The 19958-nt window shown below is 36.8% G+C and overlaps 2 protein-coding genes across 2 annotated transcripts in view; one reads left to right on the forward strand and one right to left on the reverse strand.

Annotated features, from left to right (window-relative positions):
- LOC149668263 (uncharacterized) overlaps nt 1–19958 on the reverse strand; it is a 31501-nt gene that overhangs the window by 5915 nt on the left and 5628 nt on the right. The window lies entirely within an intron of this gene.
- On the forward strand, nt 1114–8571 carry LOC149668264 (uncharacterized). Its single transcript, XM_089841124.1, has 3 exons — nt 1114–1366; nt 1439–1673; nt 7135–8571. The coding sequence occupies exon 3, from the start codon at nt 7197–7199 to the stop codon at nt 8523–8525; it is 1329 nt and encodes a 442-aa protein (XP_089697250.1). The 5' UTR covers nt 1114–1366; nt 1439–1673; nt 7135–7196; the 3' UTR covers nt 8526–8571.

A 19958-nucleotide genomic window follows, 5' to 3' on the forward strand; every position in this document is an offset into this window, starting at 1 on the left:
ATGACCAGTTTATTAATTCCTACTTTTATTAAAAATTGTCATGTGGACCTCTTTAATTATTTTCATTTTAACATAAATTTTCGACTCCAGGAGTCCAGTTGTGTACAGGGCCAGAAATAAGAAAAATTTCTTATAGGACATGTGTCCAGTGACCCCCCCCCTATTTGTCTGGAAACTTTATTGGACATTGTCCACTGGCGTGTGCATAAATAGTGTCACATTTTCATAGTCAAGCTATCAAAACTTCGGAAAATTTATTGGTCAAAATGTCCAGTGACCCCCTTAGGTTTTAAAAAGATTATGGGACATTTTAAAATTTTATTGGACAATGTCCAGTGTCCTGTGCTTATTTCCGGCCCTGGTTGTGTATACAACCCTAAGCCGAGAGAGATTTTTTTAGAAGAGAGAACAACCACAAGTCCTGGGACCAGTAGAAAAATAAATTGGGGAAGGGTCACTGGTCCCGGGACCAGTTTCACATTTAAGACATCAGGGGTCACTGGTCCGAAGGACTAGTTCAGAAATAAACCTTATTTCCAAGCCTGTGATGGACGGCTGACTTGGAATCAGGAATCCAGGATAAGGATTTTTTTAAAACTGGACGTCGGGCCAGCAACCCCCCCCCCCATGGTCTGGAATAAATAAACTGGTCCATGACCATTAACCAGAGCGCATCGTCTGCTAAACTTTTGAAGTGGATAATTAAAATAGTTGAGATAATGTCTGGAGTCTGGTTACCCTTGAATTTTATTAGTGGTCCCGTGGACCACTGACCCCCCTCCGATTTAATTTATAAACGGGTCCAGGCAATATTTAAACTGGTAATTTGCCCTGTGCCACCGCCTTATTTCCCACTCTGCTTGGAATTCTGGTTGCCATCTATATTTTCCATGGAGCAGTTTCACTAGAGTGAAAATGTTTTTATCCTTGAAGGAGTCTAATATTGTAGCTACGCCTACTGTAATAATACTCCATGGTGGAAAATAACTGATTGGCAAAAATTTTATTTTATAACGGCATCAGACTAGGGCTAGACATAACTACAATGTAAAGGCAGACGGCGTTCAGATTCACTACACGAACAAACCATTATTTTGCTTTTGAAGACTCTCAAACCTTAAACGTCCGGTTTTCCGGTATCTAAAAAACTTTGGACCCAACGCACCATCGATCTAAAAATATTTTTGCCGCCTTGATTTCAGCGAGACTAGCAGGCTAGCAGCGCGGTTGTTCTTTCCGGCTTAAGCCTACTTTTTAGTTTTGCTTTTGTTTCTTTGTCAGAATCTCGATTCTCAAAGTTAATTTTGCGTCAAAGTCACGATCTGGCAATTAACCGTTTAAACTTCAAAAACGAAAGCATTATATGGTAATGATACATCTAAGATAACTATATAAAATAATTGTTTATTCAATTTATTAAGTGTTATAATTTTTCTAGCAACAAGTTTTTAAGTTAAGCCTTTGTTAGCCCAAAATTGGGCGGGAACTGAGGACCAAAGACAAAGAACTTGACCAGAACGCGCGTCTTTAGTTAGTCAATAATAAGTGGCGAAGTTCCTGAAGAACCTTTAAAAATTGAACATTTTCAAAGTACAAGGAAGTGTTTTTTTTCTGTTAAAGACATTATTGAACTAAATTACATGTGGATTCACAACAGCTAGATCATTAATATTGTAAGTAAATTTTATTATTTCCACTTTTTAGAATTACATAAATTTACGTGGGGGTTTTAATTAAAAATATCATTACCTAACAATAATGATAATAAGTGTGACAAGAAAAATGCGTTCTATATTTGTTGATTAGTAAGTTGTTAGTTTGGTGATAAGATTTTCGCAGACATAGATGGGGCTTAAAGATTAGCTTACTGTTGATAAAATCAATTGACAATAAAGCAATAGAGTAGTGGCGGTAGAGAGAGGTGTAGACTATGTATCCCTCCCTCTGGGCACGCTCTTGTAGGCGCCTAAGAGTTTGATGACACAGAAAGGTAGGTTGTTTGCATAGGTAGTACTGCCATTACTCTATCAGGGTTCATTCAAAACTGGAAAACCCGTAAAAATGTGTGGGAAAAAACCTGAAAAACTCAGGGGAATCAAAAGGTTTCTTCATCATCCACAAGTTACTTGGTTTAGTTGCACTTATCTAGCCAAGACTGAACATCAAGGGTAATGCAACCAGAACCTTGAAAGTTAATATTTTCTTTCAATGGATGAATAGAAGTTATAATCCTCTAATGTCACTTGCAACTTTGGCAGTGCATGACATGACTTTCCCAAATGTCATTATGGGGAATCTATTCCGGTTTAGGGGAGCATACTAAAGCATAACCGGGTTTGCCTTAGTACCTGGAAGTCATGGAAAGTTTGGGATTTTGAAAATACGTGTGAAATGTTGGATAAAAGTTGGGGAATTTGAAAATTGTCCTAAAAGTTGGGGAATTTTGTCCTGGTTTCACTAATTTTCTTTTATTGGTTCTAGCATGTTTATAATTTCATCGTACTAGGCCTAGTCGTTTTTAAATTAATTGTCCTAACTGATCCACGAACAAATAAAAACTGTTCCACGAACAAATAAAAACTGTTCCACGAACAAATAAAAACTGTTCCACGAACAAATAAAAACTGTTCCACGAACAAATAAAAACTGTTCCACGAACAAATAAAAACTGTTCCACGAACAAATAAAAACTGTTCCACGAACAAATAAAAACTGTTCCACGAACAAATAAAAACTGTTTCACGAACAAATAAAAACTGTTCCACGAACAAATAAAAACTGTTCCACGAACAAATAAAAACTGTTCCACGAACAAATAAAAACTGTTCCACGAACAAATAAAAACTGTTCCACGAACAAATAAAAACTGTTCCACGAACAAATAAAAACTGTTCCACGAATAAATAAAACTGTTCCACGAATAAATAAAAACTGTTCCACGAACAAATAAAAACTGTTCCAGGAACAAATAAAAACTGTTCCACGAACAAGTAAAACTGTTCCACGAACAAGTAAAACTGTTCCACGAACAAATATAAACTGTTCAGCGAACATATAAAAACTGTTCCACGAACAAATAAAAACTGTTCCACGAACAATTGAAACTGTTCCACGAACAAGTAAAACTGTTCCACGAAAAAGTAAAACTGTTCCACAAACAAGTAAAAACTGTTCCACGAACAAATATAAACTGTTCCACGAACAAATAAAAACTGTTCCACGAACAAATAAAAACTGTTCCACGAACAAATAAAAACTGTTCCCCGAACGGAACAAATAAAACTGTTCCACAAACAAACAAAACTGTTCCACAAACAAGTAAAACTTTTCAGCAAACAAGTAAAACTTTTCAGCAAACAAGTAAAACTTTTCAGCAAACAAGTAAAACTTTTCAGCGAACAAGTAAAACTTTTCAGCGAACAAGTAAAACTTTTCAGCGAACAAGTAAAACTTTTCAGCGAACAAGTAAAACTTTTCAGCGAACAAATAAAACTTTTCTACGAACAAATAAAACTGTTCTACGAACAAATAAAACTGTTCCACGAACAAATAAAAACTGTTCCACGAACAAATAAAAACTGTTCCACGAACAAATAAAAACTGTTCCACGAACAAATAAAAACTGTTCCACGAACAAATAAAAACTGTTCCACGAACAAATAAAAACTGTTCCACGAACAAATAAAAACTGTTCCACGAACAAATTAAAACTGTTCCACGAACAAATAAAAACTGTTCCACGAACAAATAAAAACTGTTCCACGAACAAATAAAAACTGTTCTACGAACAAATAAAAACTGTTCCACGAACAAATAAAAACTGTTCCACGAACAAATAAAAACTGTTCTACAAACAAACAACTAAAACTGGAAAATCTATGAGGAAAAATTACTTGCCAAGGGAAAAGCCTTGAACCTGGAAAGTGAGGGAATTTGGAATAGGGCATGACACTTCCTGCTTCCATATTTGAGGGATGGTTTTGTCCAGTCCCCAACAACTAGTTTTAGCTCTTCTACATTATGACATTGGTAGCTTTTAAGGTCATACCAGAAGGGGTTGATAATAGAAGAAGGATGACACTGTATCATCTTAATACTTTAGTTATGTAACATGATTCTACCCAGGAGTCATGGTCCCTTTTTGTTTGCTCTCGTGCTCATCAAATTTCAGATGGGCATCGCACCGTGCTAGGGTGAATTCTATAACTGTTTGGTATTTACTAAATCCTCAGCAATCAATTAACCAACAAACCTTGATTGTCTTGACGTGCTGTAACAAAAATTAACACACAAGCGCATGCATTCGCCTTGGCAAATAGTTAAGCAGCGCTAATAGATATAGTAATGATGAGGAATTAACTATTTACATGGCGTATGCGATTCGGTTTAGCAATTAACCTTGCTATAATAAATGTTGGTTAGGAAGAATCATGTTACAATTACCCCGCTTTGTGGTGTTACACTTTTCTCGAAGAGAAGTATTAAATACTCAATTTTATCAACTCAAAATTTTCCATTACTAAAACTGGAAATTACAAAACTTGTAGGCCTATAGAGAAACTGTAATGTCTTATATTTGTCCAAGTTACACAGTACCGTTAAATACACAAGTATATATCGTGAGACTCTTTAATTTACAACTTTCTAAAGGAAAGGACTTGTAGGATAGAATTATCTTTTTGTTCGAAATAACATATAAAATAGTAGGTCTATTTCAAATGGTACTTTTTGTCTATTTTCAATATTAAATAAGATAACGGGCAATTAAGTTTACTTTCTGGATTCTACGCGTTAGACAGCGCTGGATAGAAGACATTTGGGTAAAAATTCTATTGGACGATAGTTGGTGGTAGCATGAATAGATTTAATTTTAGAAGTAGGAATGGAGATTGGAGAACAGATTAATTTGGGCACGCGTCGCCCGGATCCCCTTCCACGGGACGGAGGGGGGGTTATGAAAGAAGAGGCGGGTCATAGCGACAGAGGTAAAAAGGGATTGCGTATTTTTCACCGTCCCCTTCAGCAACGTCATCAAAACGTAGTTTAAGTCAGCCAATAAGATAGTTTAAATTTTTCGTTACGTGTTGGAGGGAGGGGCTCTACACAGGGCTGAGTCGGACTGAAGTAAATACTAACCGTTCTCCATTCCTACTTCTGAAATTAAATCTATCCCTGGTATTACTAAGTCTTTGACAGCGCCTCACCAGGCGTCGGCGTCGCTTTACCCAGAATCTATGATCTACTCAATCACTTCAAAATTACAAGCTCCAGTTTGTAACCAGTGACAAACTTATGGAACAAATCTAATTATAAATTACTGTAAAACTAAAACTAATTCGAGTTTAAATTTCCACCCTTAAAAGACCGAACTCTCTTAGTTCCAATTTGAAATGTGTAGGTCTTTGGAATTTTGGAGTAAAACATTCTACAATATACCTTTCCTTTAAAGATATGTCCCTATATAAAAAATAATGATAAAAAGCTCTCAGTTAAGATTAAGTGTATAAGGTGGGGGCGGGAAGGGGGTAAGGAGAAGAAATAGGAAATTCTAAAAGAGGAATTCAGTTATGTTTTCCTAAGAAGAACTGTACTGGAGGAGAATGGGACTTGGGAACTTCCCCTAAGTTAATATTTCCGTTACGAAAGATAGCTTACCTTAGGACGAAGTGCGTGACTAGGTTCAATCGATTACCCAGGGTCATTTAGGAATAAAAGATAGACTGGGACGATTTAGACACTAGTTAGACATAGTTATATGGACTGAAATAGTTTAGGATCACCTCTGTTTTTTTGTGCTGGAAGCGTATTTTATGCATAGAGATTCAAGAGGAACTGTTGAGAGTCAGTTTTTGTGACGGTTTTAAGGCATTCACCCCTTCGCATGTGTGATGGGGTGAAAGACTAGTGGCGCCCCTACACGTAGCGAAGGTAAACTAAAAATACGTTTTCAAAAATCAAGAAATTGCAACTTGGATTTCCGCGCTTTAGTTTTTATATTTAATAACTCCTTCGCTCGTCGATAGGGGGGCGCCATCAGTCTAAATATGTTTTCATCGAATTTTGTTCTCAAGAATTTTTTTTAAAAAACTGCTCAGTTTTAAATCAAGTAATTTAGAATTGGATGCAGTTGTAGTTAAATACTTCTGTGAAGATTGTTTAGTGATTAATTACACTGAGCTCAGTAGCTTACTCTTATTTTGGGGGTTTTTACCAATTTTATGTTTCCTCTTTTTTGTCACGACAAAGTTCATACTTCCACTTCCGAATTGAAATTGTAGTCGTTGCGTCCTTTCAGTAATTTCATTCTTTATTGTTCAGCTGAGAGAAAAAATTAATAAAATATTGTGATGTAGGGAAGTCTCTAAAATTGAATAGTTGTAGCTTCAGTTTTGCCGTTTGTAGCAAAATTGAGTCAATACAAGGGTAAAATGAAAGAATTAATGTTTTATTTTGCTATGGCTACATGAATTCATGTCTTATGATGCTATGGCTGCAGGAATTCATGGGTTTTTTTTGGGGGGGAGGGGTTTCGGTATGGCTGCATTAAGTCATGGTTTTCTTTTTCGTTTCGAATGTAAACAATTAATAATAGCCATTAGTTCTTATATGGTTTTTAGGTAAGGCTCATTTGAAATAGAGCGAGAACCCCCAACGTGTAAATGACGGATTCTGTATTAGAGATGGGCCGATACCAGTTTAAACCGATACCGATATGATCCGATACTTGGGAAACCGATACGTACCGATACCGATATTTTACCCGATCCTTCGATTAAACCGATATCAAACCGATACCGATATAGTATCGGTATCGGCCCATCTCTATAGATGATTCTCGATCCAATTTCGGTAATTGAAACTATAAAACCCATTTTAGACACAAGTTACGTTATCCAAAAATAGATGAAAAACTGTGCTGTCTCAGAGTTTAGGTCTTATGGCACCATCTACTCTCAACATAAGTATTTATTTTCTTCAAAAAATATCAGGTAGAAATATCGGTTCATTTTTAACCGATACCGATATATCGGTTAAAGCCAAATATCGGTACCGATACCGATATGGTATCGGTATCGGCCCATCTCTATTCTGTATAGCCAAGAAATTCAGTGAAGTTTGTTACTCGCTTTTGAGAATCCTGAAACGTCAACGTATCCAGCATTTTCCCATACGAACGTCGTATTGAATAATTCAAAATGGAGCTGGCCAAACTGCCTATGATTTCGTTGCAACGTCAAGCCCTGACTAATTTCGCCTCGTCAGTTTGGATAAAGGCAAATAAACAATTCTTACGATCCGATCTGGAGGCCGAGCCATTGAACGACCAAGCAATTGCCGAGCTGAAGCGTTCCAACATACCAACACTTTTTAAAGAAATGACCATGATGATATTGACTGATGTAGGACAAGAAATAATTAAGTGGCTTAACGAAATTGAAGACGACGTCAACGACACCACCTTGGAGCACCAAGTCTCCAATTTGAGTTGGACGGTTGAAGGACCATTAAATCGACCCAAGATGGTCAGATTACTGCTAGAGAATCAAAGTGACCTTGATTTGTCATTCAGTTTTAAAGTGGCATGCGAATACTGTTTGGAGGATAAAATTAGGGAACTATGGCCACGAATCAGAGAAGAACGGGAGTTAAAAGATCTCGATGATGAAAATGCGTTGGTAAAATACTGGATTTGTAAACTAGACGAACACTTGCGGAACGTATTGTTTACCCGTCTAGACTTGGTGTTAAATTTTTATGGAAGGTCTATTGATGTAGGATGTTTACTTAAGGTTGTTTTTAGTCGTCGTTATACTATTGAAACAGTTAAATTTCTATTTAATAGTTTAAGTGATGCAGATAAAAATGAGGCCTTGAATGTTTTCAAATCATTTCATGTAAAAAAATATTTGCTCTGCGACGAATCGGTTTTTGCTTATTTGTTAAGTCAATTAAATTTTATGGAAATGCGCGAGATCATGCCTTGGTGCCTTATCCTAATGTTAAGGACAACTTTCAATTACTTTGCATGGCAAAATACCGAGTTTGTAAAGGCATTTGACCAGCACTTAAGCGAGATGGAAGACACAGTGAATGCTTCAAATGGCAATGATTTGTTAGAGCTAGCTGATGGATCATTGGGGTTTTTCAAACGTTACAACTCTAGGATTTTGTTCAGACATTATTGGACCAGATTCACTAAAAAAGAGTTAATAAAAGTTTCTTCATTGTTGCCTCGCATCTTTTATCAACTGTGTCGCAACGAAGACGATGTTTCCATTAAAATGGTAATTGAAAGCGTTGGACCCAAGGGTTACCCCAAGGACCTAAATCATCGTTATAGAATTGTCTACTCGTTGGCTAAACACGACTTGAATCTTTTGAAATATTACCTCGCTCGTGCCCTTTACAGCAAGAATGTAGCTGAAAACCTAATTAAGGCATCAGAGTATGATCGTCGCTTAGTTCCTTTTAAGGATATTATTGCTGAGATTTTTCCGCATTGGAATCTCAACCGCTTTGATTAGATTGTTAAACTGTTACAATCAGTATAAAATTACTTAAAATTTTGTGTTTTGCAAAGTATTTTCACAAATTAATGCGTTTTGGTTTTCTAAACACGTTTTCATCGAATTTTGTTCTGAAGGATTTTTTTCCAAAATTGCTCAGTTTTAAATAAGTAATGCATTTGTAGTTAGATACTTACGTAAAAATTGATTAAAGAATAATTACACTGAGTAATATAAGTCTTTTATTTTCAAATATTTACCAATTTAATGTTTACTTTTTGGTCACAATAAACTTTTTCCCATCTAAATTCATACGCAAGAATTTTAATTATTTAGAGTACTTCAGAATTGCAATTGTAGTTGTTACATTCTTTCAATCATTTTATTCTGAAGCCTTGGTGTGACGTCACCCATGCTATTTGCCCTTAGAACCAAACATGGCCGCCCTCTAACAAAGCTAAGTCTGTGACGTTTTACCTAGCCACTGACGTCACAACTGAGATAGCTTTATATTGTAGCTTACTATTTAAAAATGCCCCGGTGTATTATGGTTCCTATAAATATATTCTAAATTCGGCTGGGGGATTCTACCAGGAGCGAAGGAACGCGGCGTTGACCCTGGCCCGCCATTTTAAAATATGGCGGAGGTCATATAGAGTGCTGTTAATATGAATATTTCCAAGTCATTTAACCAGGGGTCTTTATCATCTTGTTTTTAAATCCTACTGTAGCTCCATCTTCCGTTCAAACATAACCCACTCGATCACGCGCTCCCGGACGCTGCGCTGCTAGCGCGAGCAGCTTGCGTCGTGACGCGCGTGATATTCAAACTTAAGCCTAATTAAAACACACCGTCGCCATTATAGTTAACCATTTTTTGTCGCTGGGACTGGAATGAATTAATTTTGAGCAGAGTTTGTTCGGTAAGTGCTTGTCGTATGAGCGTTAAAAACATTCTGAGCTTCGCTATTTTAGTGTTACAAATGTGATTAGTTATCAGTATAGTAAAACTGAAGTATTGTCCGAGGAATGGCTTAACAAGCTAAGCCCTAGCTTATGATAAAATCGGTAATATGTAAGGCGGCCGATATTCTGATTTTTTTTTTTTTGCTGTAGGATGTCTTATGGCTGCATTAAGTCATGGTTTTCTTTTTCGTTTCGGATGTAAACAATTAATAATAGCCATTAGTTCTTGTATGGTTTTTAGGTTAGTCGCATTTGAAAAACAGCGAGAAGCCACAACGTATAAATTACAGATTCTGAAAAGCCACGAAATTCAGTGAAGTTTATTACTCGCATTTGAGAATCCTTAAACGTCGACGCATCCATACGAAAGTCGTACTGAATAATTCAAAATGGAGCTGGCCAAACTGCTATGATTTCTTTGCAACGTCAAGCCCTGACTAATTTCGCCTCGTCAGTTTGGGTTAAGGCAAATAAAGAATCCTTACGATCTTTTCTGGATAAATTTAAGTTCGACGGCGCCTTTGCGGAGAACTTTGTCTTGAACCGCTACTGTCTGGAGGCCAAGGCATTGAACGACCAAGCAATTGTCTATCTAAAGCGCTCCAACGTACCAACACTATTTAAAGAAATGACCATGTTGATATTGACTGACGTAGGACATGAAATAATTAAGTGGCTTAACGAAATTAACGACGACGTCAACGACACCAGCTTGAAGCACCATCTGGACAATTTGAGTTGGACGGTTGAAGGACCATTGAATCGACCCAAGATGGCCAGGTTATTGCTAGAGAATCAAAGTGACCTGGATTTGTCATTAAGTTTTAAAATGGCATGCAATTACTGTTTGGAGGATAAAATTAGGGTACTATGGCCACGAATCAGAGAAGAACGGCAGTTAAACTGTTTCAACACACAAAAAAAAATTTAGTGTTTCTTTGGAGTGAAAATGGTGTACTTTTTAAAAACACCTATATAACACCTAACATTTTCACATGAATAACAAAAACGGTGTTATATTGGTATTTTAAAGGTGACCATTATCTACGAAAAAAAGCTTAGTTAATAAAGGTGTAAAATCTATCTGGAATTACTCCTTTTTCTTCGGAAAGGGTGTTGTAAGGGTAGATCTCAGACTTTAAATTTTATAAACTGGTATTTTTTAGCACAATTCTGTAAATTTTTAAATGCTATAGTTAAACTGTCTCATACAGTACCATACAATAACGCGAGAGCGGCGAGAGAACAATTTCGCATTTTTTCATTGACTTATGATTATGAAATAGTTTTGTGGATAATTAATATTTAGCGAAATGGAAGTTTCAAAAGAGTGTAATTTAAGAAAACAAATGTTTTGCAAATTAAAAACACCCAAAATAGAGTTTCATCACCTTAAGTTTTTCCAGATAATTTGGTGTAAATTCGGTAATAGAAACCTTTAAAACACCGTTTGAAATTAAACATGGAAATTAAATAATAATACTGCGGGATTGAAAATCAATAACTTGTTTTTTATATGAGGTCTTCCGTTTCTATATATCTTTTAATTTTGAAGTCAATCCAAAGATTATAAATGCAAGGAAAAAGATGTAATTGTTCGTATTAAAGTAAATATAACAGCATTTTTTAAAGATGATATTTTCTTAAGAAAATATTTTTATCCCTGAGTAAAAAGTAGCTAAGGAAAAGGAATTGGTGATCAGGTGGTATTAGCTTTATAAAACCTGCTAAATGTGTTATGTGACACTTTTAAAAGCATTACGCGACACTCTTAAAAGCGTCACGCGACACTCTTAAAAGAGTCACGCGACACTCTAAGAGCGTCAAGCGACACTCTTAAAAGCGTCACGCGACACTCTTTAAGGCGTCACGCGACACTCTTTAAGGCGTCACGCGACACTCTTTAAGGCGTCACGCGACACTCTTTAAGGCGTCACGCGACACTCTTTAAGGCGTCACGCGACACTCTTTAAGGCGTTACGCGACACTCTTTAAGGCGTTACGCGACACTCTTTAAGGCGTTACGCGACACTCTTTAAGGCGTTACGCGACACTCTTTAAGGCGTTACGCGACACTCTTAAAGTTGTTATGCGACACGCTTAAAAGTGTTATTTTAAGCTCGCCAAGGTGCGGAGACACATCCTGTAAGGAATTGCACAACACACATAAAAGAGTAACAATTATCTTTTAGTACGAAAGACGAGTTGAAAAGGTGTTAAACTGCACCTCTGTTGAACAATTTCCATTCTTATTTTCGACACCCATTGTTCAAATAAGTGTGTTTAAATCCTTTCAGCTTAATATCTAATGAAGAGTTTCGAAGTCCACCTTATTTGACATTACCCATAATTAAAGTTCTATAATCGTTAATTGTTTTGACGCATTGCGTCCCGGGTTTAACATTTTTAATTCAATCAAACAAGGCTAATTTATCGTTAAGTGCTCACAACGCCCACACTCTGCGTATTGGTTATCGGTTGAATTAATAGTTTAGAAAACCCATAATAACAAAGTTTCTTCTGCACTAAAATTTCGTGATTCTGCGGATGTAAATTTGAACTACAGACAAACCTTTCATTAAAAATCCATAAATATCTCAACAATTTACTGGAACATGTTTATTTACCATAATTTAAATATAAATTTTTCTTTTTAAACATCATGTTACAATAATAACAACGGATATGTTATGGATTATGGCTTATTTCACCTTTCTCTTATATTTAGATAAGACTTCAAATCGTTAGATAATGTGGCACGTTGCAACTCTGTTATTAACAGAGAAATTTTAGCCATGAACACTTTCGTTTGAGACTATTTACCACTTTTCGAAACCGCCTAAATTGCGGGAGTGTTTTCGAATGAGAACTCCCAATTTTGGTTTCGGTCTGTGTGAAATGTTTACCCATAAAAACTACTTTTATAGGTGGTAAAAACACTAAAATATAGTGTGTTTACAGTGAAAAGTATATATAGCATCTTTACTGAGAGTAGCACGATGTGGTAAAGGTGTCAAACTGTATTAAAATCACGTTGTGTAATACAGCCTTCCTTACAATATTACACGCCTTTTCTGCATTATTTCCCACTTCGGTAGTTCAAATTCACGCCATTTGAAGAATTTTGGAAGAACATACAAAGTACAAGCACTTAAAGAACAATTTTTAAAAATATTGTTTTAAAAGGTGTAAGAAATATCTCAATGAGGTGTAATAAATGTGTCAGTGGGAAATATTTTTAAGATGCAGTGCTAAAAATGGTCCATTTAACACTTTCAGAGGTGTTGTTTAACAACTTTAAATTAAGACGAAAGGTTACTATTGGTGTGTTTTCAACATAACTGGTAAGACTTGGTCTCCACGAGCTTGCCCACTTTCATGATATTACCATAGCAACCATAATTACCCCTGATAAGTACAACACGCCCATAGGACCAATGTAACGGGCATTTTCACCCAAAAAAACGATGGAGGCGGCCTCTTGTAGTCATTTGAAACTGTAAATCGTCCGCGGAGGCTCATATTCAGACCTCCCCTACAGATATCTTGTAGGCCACGGACCAGTGTTGGAGTAATGGCGACCTTTAAGCGCGCGAGTATAGGTTTAGGGTTGTAACTTAAAACATTTTTGTTGCGACATATATTAAACAATGATGGATAACGGTACTAATTCATCAATTACACTTACGATATTTGTAGCTTGGGCTTCTGTGGCCTGTGTCCATACGTGTAGCAGACGAAACCTTAATGTTTACTTACTCAGAATTCTGACCCAGAATCTATGAATGAGCACTATCCATTTACCGAGATTCTAAGTCAGACTTCTGGGAAGTTAGAGCACCCTTAGAAACGTTTCCCATTGGCTAAAAAGTTGGGACAAAAAAGGCCGCACGGCGTCGCTTATACTTAACTTGTATAGGGTTCAGATGAACATGCTGGTTACATTAGACCAACGGGCGTGTTTTACTTATCAGGGGTAATTATGGTACTTATGATATTGCAAGTTTTAGTGAAAACGTTTTGCCGCCTTTTTTTAAGGAATTTTCCGCAAAATTTTGCCGATTATTTTTTAATGTTACGTTAAATATTCGGCGGTGAAAACCAGGCTTGAGACAACGATTTATTTTCGAACATCTAGGGTTAACTCGTCCATGAAAATCGCGAGTACGAGTGCAAACCGAATTACATCTACAAATTAATATAGCGATATATATGAGAGACATTTTGCTTCTTACTTAATTGACCCGAAAAGGAAGCGTAGGCGATCATGGAAAAGATGAGCCAACCAATCAAGCCGACTTTCATGGAACTGCGCTCCAATCGCCTGGGTGGTTCGGCTCCGGTGTCAAGGAGGGCGCCGAATTCGTACCAAAGAGCGTCACCGAACGACCAAAAAAACCTGTTATTCGAGGCCTTCAAATCGACAAAAAATCGAACCGCCAGCAAATTCAAGAAAATGGCCATAGCGGGAAACAGGCACAGAATGCAAATCCATACCTAGCAAAGTTACAATAAAGAAATTTGTTTAGCCTTGATCTTTTAAACGCTATAGGGATAGGAGAACCAAAGATGATGGGGGTTGGATGCGAAATCTTAGAGAAGCAGGTGCGCTAACTGTGGAACGGCTAACATTGGGTGGAACGCCAAAAATGGGGGAGGAATAGTCTGACTCAATTGTAATTGGTTCTTCTGTAGCCCTTCTGAGCCAATTACAATTGAGTCCGACTATTCCTCCTGCATTTTTGGCGTCCCACCCAAACTGAGTCGTGCCACACTTAGTGCACTTACATTTATCTCAGATTTCGGATCATCCCCCTCCCCCCATCATCCTTGGGAAAACTAGACGCGGTGGCGGCAAGGAAATCACGGCACGAGCAACAGGAGATTAGTAATCTTGTTGGAACTGAACTGAACTGAACAGTTATCTTCGCTATAATCACATGATAGAGATAAAGAACCTTTGCACCTAACCCGAGTTTAGGATTAGACTGAATTAGTGATAATACACTCTCTCTCTCGATCGGTTCTCTACCAGTGAGTCTCCCTCAGGATGTGCCTCTCGTGTTTTACGTTAAGTAGACCTAGTATTGTAGTAGGACGTATTCAACTATTTGTAATTATAACCAGTATGTAATAACAGTAAGAGTGCTTTGAAGAACGATGACTAACTTAACTTAAACAGATTAATAATAAACTAATATGGTTTTATATAATCCGGCGTCATTACTTGAATATTATTTTAACATGGTAGCAGAGCGTGGTTCGCGGTATTTAACGGTATTCAACAAGTATTTAACGTGATTAATGGTAATGACGCGGTAATAAACGCGGACGGAGTCAACGTAAATAGCCGAGGCTTAACGACGAACGGGGCAGTCAAAATCAGTGCGGTAATCCGGTACAACGTGGAAGTTAGGGTTAGAAAACCCAGGCCAAGTGTGTCAACTAATCGAGGAATGGAACTGTCTTGGACAAGTTAAAACATGCTCACAACAAGCAACCAAGGAAGAGCGACTTAAGAAACAAGAAGCCATACAACAGAGGACAAGAACAGTACAAACAACGGCGGTGAGTTACACATAATAAGAAGAAACCTAAGACTGAACAGTACGCGATAATAATTATAATTTAAGTATAATAGTAATGGTGATCCAAGTATGAACTGATGAACATTTAATGGAACATTTTAACCATAATTTAATAATAATAATAAGACCATTAAGTAAGAATCATAGCTTGTAAACAGAAATAAGCCAATCATAAAACCATTTGAGAAGTTAAGGAGTACTAGGGAAGTTAAATAAGAAGGGAGTTAATAAGCATTTAAAGATTATTACTAGAGTATTATATGACATGATAAGCTGGCAAATTTAAGTAAAGTAAAGTAGGGAATATTTATAATTACAATGGCTGATTACGTAGAGACTAACAACGCGGGCAATGCTCTATCATTTCGAAAATTAAATGATTGCAATTATGAGACTTGGAAGCGCGATATGCGAATGGCATTATTAGACTATGGTTTATGGGGATTCCTGGATGGAAAAGAAAAAGAACCAGATGCATCAGCTTCAGAAGACGCAAAAACAGCATATCTTTGAAGATCGCAGAAAGCGTTATCAAAATTATCATTAGCGTGTGATGACCCCCACAAGAGTATTATAGAGAAAAGCGATACAGCAAAGGAAGCGTGGGATATTTTAGCAGGAATATATGAACCCAAATCAAAAGCGCGTATGGCAGACTTACGATCAGAATTTATAAGCTGTCGATATAAGGGTGGCTCAATGGCAACACACTTAGCAAGTTTAATAGTGATAGCAGATAATTTGAAAGCAGCGGGTTTACAAATATCGGACATGGAAATAGCCTTCCAAATGTTACATAAACTGCCTATAGGCAAATCAAGACTTTAACGTATCATTGGCCTGATAAAGATTTTACTCCGAAGAACGTGAACCAGTTGCTAATATCAGAATATGATAGGCAAAGGAGAGAAGATTGTGAAGATGATTATGAACAAGCCGGTTATTCATCTCACTTGCAACAAAGAAGTAGAGTTAGGACCCCAAATAACTTGAATCAGCCGAGGCCCAATAGAAGTAATAGTCGCAAAAGAAGTCAATCAAGGAATAGGATTAATAAAACTATGATAATATGTTTTAATTGTGGTAAAGAAGGTCATTATGCAAGAGATTGTTGGTCAAATAAAACAAATAAACAGAAACATAAGCAATCAAGCGACAATGAAAGTAGACGAGCTCATTTCGCATCAGCCTTACTAGCGATAAAGGATAAGGAAGCCTGGATATTTGACGCAGGAGCTTCGCATCATTTTTGCCATAAGAGGGAATGGTTCTCAAACTATAAACCCATAGAATCATCAGTAGAAATAGCTGAAGGTGGAGCTAAAGCTATAGGCATAGGGAATGTCGCATTATCAATTAGAAATGGACAGGAAATAATTGATTTGATAGATGTCATACATGTACCAGGGTATAATAGAAATTTATTATCAGTGAGAAAATTCGATGTGAACGGATACAAGACTATCGTGGAAAATGGAAAAGCAAAGGTATACGATGAGAAGAGGAAATTCTTCCTGAGCGCCAGGTTAACGGAGGAGAATTTATACGTCGCAGACGTCAAAGTACATATTGATGAACCAGAACAAGATAGTAAGCAGCACATAAGCACATTAACAAGTCAAACGCATGATATAATGAGATGGCACCAACGATTAGGGCACCCTAACGAAAGAAAATTGAAGGAATTACACGACAAGCATTTAGTCGAAGGCATACCTAAATTGGATGGGGAGTTAGGCGTTTGTCAACCTTGCCGATTATCAAAAGCTGCGAAATATCCGTCTCGAACAAGTGAGAAAATTAAAACCACACAACCATTAGAGATAATACATAGTGATGTATGGGGACCCTCACCTATAACGTCAAGATGTGGTGGCAGATATTTTATTTCGTTTATCGATGACTATACAAGAAGAGCTACGATTTATATTATGCAAACGAAAGATCAAGCGTACGACAAATTTCAAGAGTTTAAACGATTCGTAGAAAGGCAAACAGGCAAGGACATCAAGGTCTTACGAACAGACAATGGCTTAGAATACTGTAATAGGCAATTTGAGAATAATAGTAAGAAATTGGGAATAAAACTCGAAAGAACCAATACATACACTCCAGAAATGAGCGGCATCGCGGAAAGATTCAATAGGACAATAACAGAAGGCATTCGTACGATGTTACAAGATGCAAAATTACCTTTGAAATTATGGGGCGAAGCTGCAATGGCGTTTACATACCTGTACAATAGATTACCTCATGACAAACTTAAAAATCAAGTTCCTTTAGAACGATGGATGGGAAAGAAACCAAGTGTACGACACCTTAAACGATATGGATGTACGGCATTTGCATTGATACCCAAACCAAGAAGAAACAAACTACAAAACAGATCAAGAATTGGTGTTTTCATTGGGTATGCAATTAAAACTAAAGGATATAGAATATGGTTTCCAGATCAAGACAAGATAATTGAACTGAAACATGTATCATTTGACGAAGATAAATTGGGATACAGGAAGTTAACGCGAAGGTTGAAATAGTAGAACACTATGATGAAGAGTGTTTGGAATAGGGTTCTAAATCGGTAAATTACCATGGTAATTTACACGGTAATTTACCAGGGTAACTGTAATTTACGATTTTCTCGGGTAAATTACGAAAACGGTAATTACCCTGGTAATTACCGTGGTAATTTACGCTGGTAAATTACCACGATGGTAATTTACCACCGAATTTTCATTTCCTTCTCTTGGAAAATTGTCTAAAAGCTCCATATTTTGCTCTACCCGTGCATGCACACTTATTTCTTCCCATGAGACATGAGTAAGTCATAAAAGGTCGAACGGCAAGCGTGGGAAAAATTTGATTAAGGAAATGAAATCTGATTTTCTCGTCTATTCTTGTTGTCGAATTCGTTTGCTTCAGCTGGAAAGCTGTAGTTGTTAGAAATTTATAGATATGGGCCCATACCGATACCAATATCGGCACCGAAATTTGACTAAACCGATATATCGGTATCGGTTTAAACTGGTATCGGCCCTTCTCTAGAATTTTGTTCTAAAAACGTGAAATAGCAATAATTCGCAAAATAGGTAAGAAGAAGAAAGTGGATGTTGCTGTTCAAAAGTATTTTGAGCTGCAAACATCAAAACTCGGTGTTTAAATAATGTAAGATACTATGCTATAAAAAGAATAGCTGTGTTCAAGTGATATTTTTCATTATTTAACTTAAAAACGATCAATATAAATAAATTTTTGAATTTTCGTAAATTACCATGAACGGTAATTTACGCGGTAAATTACGGCGTAATTTACCATTTTCCAAAATTACCGTAATTTTCGAACCCTAGTTTGGAACCAGCAAAGACCAAAAAAACAGTACGATTTGCTGATGAAGCCGAAGAAACATCTGATGATGAATTCGAGGACAGTATGGAACAATCTGTAGAAGACAATATGGAAGAAACTAGCCATGAATCTGATGATGATGAAGAAAGGGTCACATTCCGAAGACCCACACGTACCAACAAAGAACACGTGAAGCCCAAGGAGAAAGACGACATGGTCACATTTCATTTCCCAGATCATAAAGATAACGTGGAACCTCAGAAGAAAGAAGATATATTCCCAAATAAAGAAGAAGATTTAGAATTACCAAGAGGATGGCGAAGAAAAGAAGTACCGAGAACATCTGGGCCAAGAATAGATGTCTACTACATCACGGATGAAGAGGAAAGGTTGAGATCATATAATGAAGTGAAAGCTTGTTTACGCCAAAGAGGGATCCAGCATGACATGAGTAAATTTTCATTTAAGCCTAAGGCAAAACAGCAGGCAAGATATGCCAGAGATATGTTAGGAAATATTGAATTCCATTGTATGACGATTCCAAAGACGTATGAAGAAGCCATAGAGAGTGAAGACAAAGATAAATGGGAAGACGCCATGGATATGGAATTACAAACAATTGCAAAACGAAACGTATATGATCTAGTGAAGAAACCAGAAAACCAACATATTATTGGAACGAAATGGGTTTACGCCTTGAAACAGAATGCAAACGGCGAAACTATACGGCATAAAGCGCGACTAGTAGCCCAAGGATTTTCACAAGAATTTGGATCAGATTATACGACGACGTATGCGCCAGTTATCAATTTTGCACTTGTAAGAATTTGCGTAATCATATTTATCCTATGTTTGGGATGGACTCATACACAACTAGATGTAAAGAATGCATACTTATATGGCGATTTAAAAGAAGATATATACTTAAGGCAACCAAAGGGTTTTGTTCAATCAGGAAAAGAACAGTATGTTTGGAAATTAAACAAGGCGTTATACGGGTTAAAACAAAGCGGTAGGCAGTGGTATGAACAGTTAGACAAAACATTACATGATTTGAACTTTAAGAAGTTACAAGGTTGTAATTGTATTTACCATTATGAAGATAAGGGGATACTACTAGTATACGTAGATGATATCATAATAATTGCTAAAAATAACCAAGTAATGAAGGAAATAACGACAAGACTTGAATCCGAATTCGAAATAAACAACCTTGGACCATTGCACTATTTTCTTGGGATAGAATTTGAATTTCACACGAATGGCACAGCATATATGCATCAAAAGGGATATATTGCTAAAATAAAAGAAGCATGGGATATGGAACTAACCAGAATCTATGAAATAGCGGTACCAGTTGGCGTTGTATTCTCAAAACGACAATGTCCACCTGATGGGCAAAGAGTAGATTTTCCATACCGACAACTAATAGGAATATTGCTATACATAGCACAACGTACAAGACCAGATATAATGCATGCGGTAATTAGCTTATCAAGATACTCGGAAAATCCAGCCAAAATACATTGCGATCATCTAACAAGAGTATTGA

This window comes from Phalangium opilio, unplaced genomic scaffold, assembly GCF_054372755.1.
Source record: "Phalangium opilio isolate 3A_F unplaced genomic scaffold, DU_Popi_V2 ptg000056l_1, whole genome shotgun sequence".
Lineage (NCBI taxonomy): Eukaryota > Metazoa > Arthropoda > Arachnida > Opiliones > Phalangiidae > Phalangium > Phalangium opilio.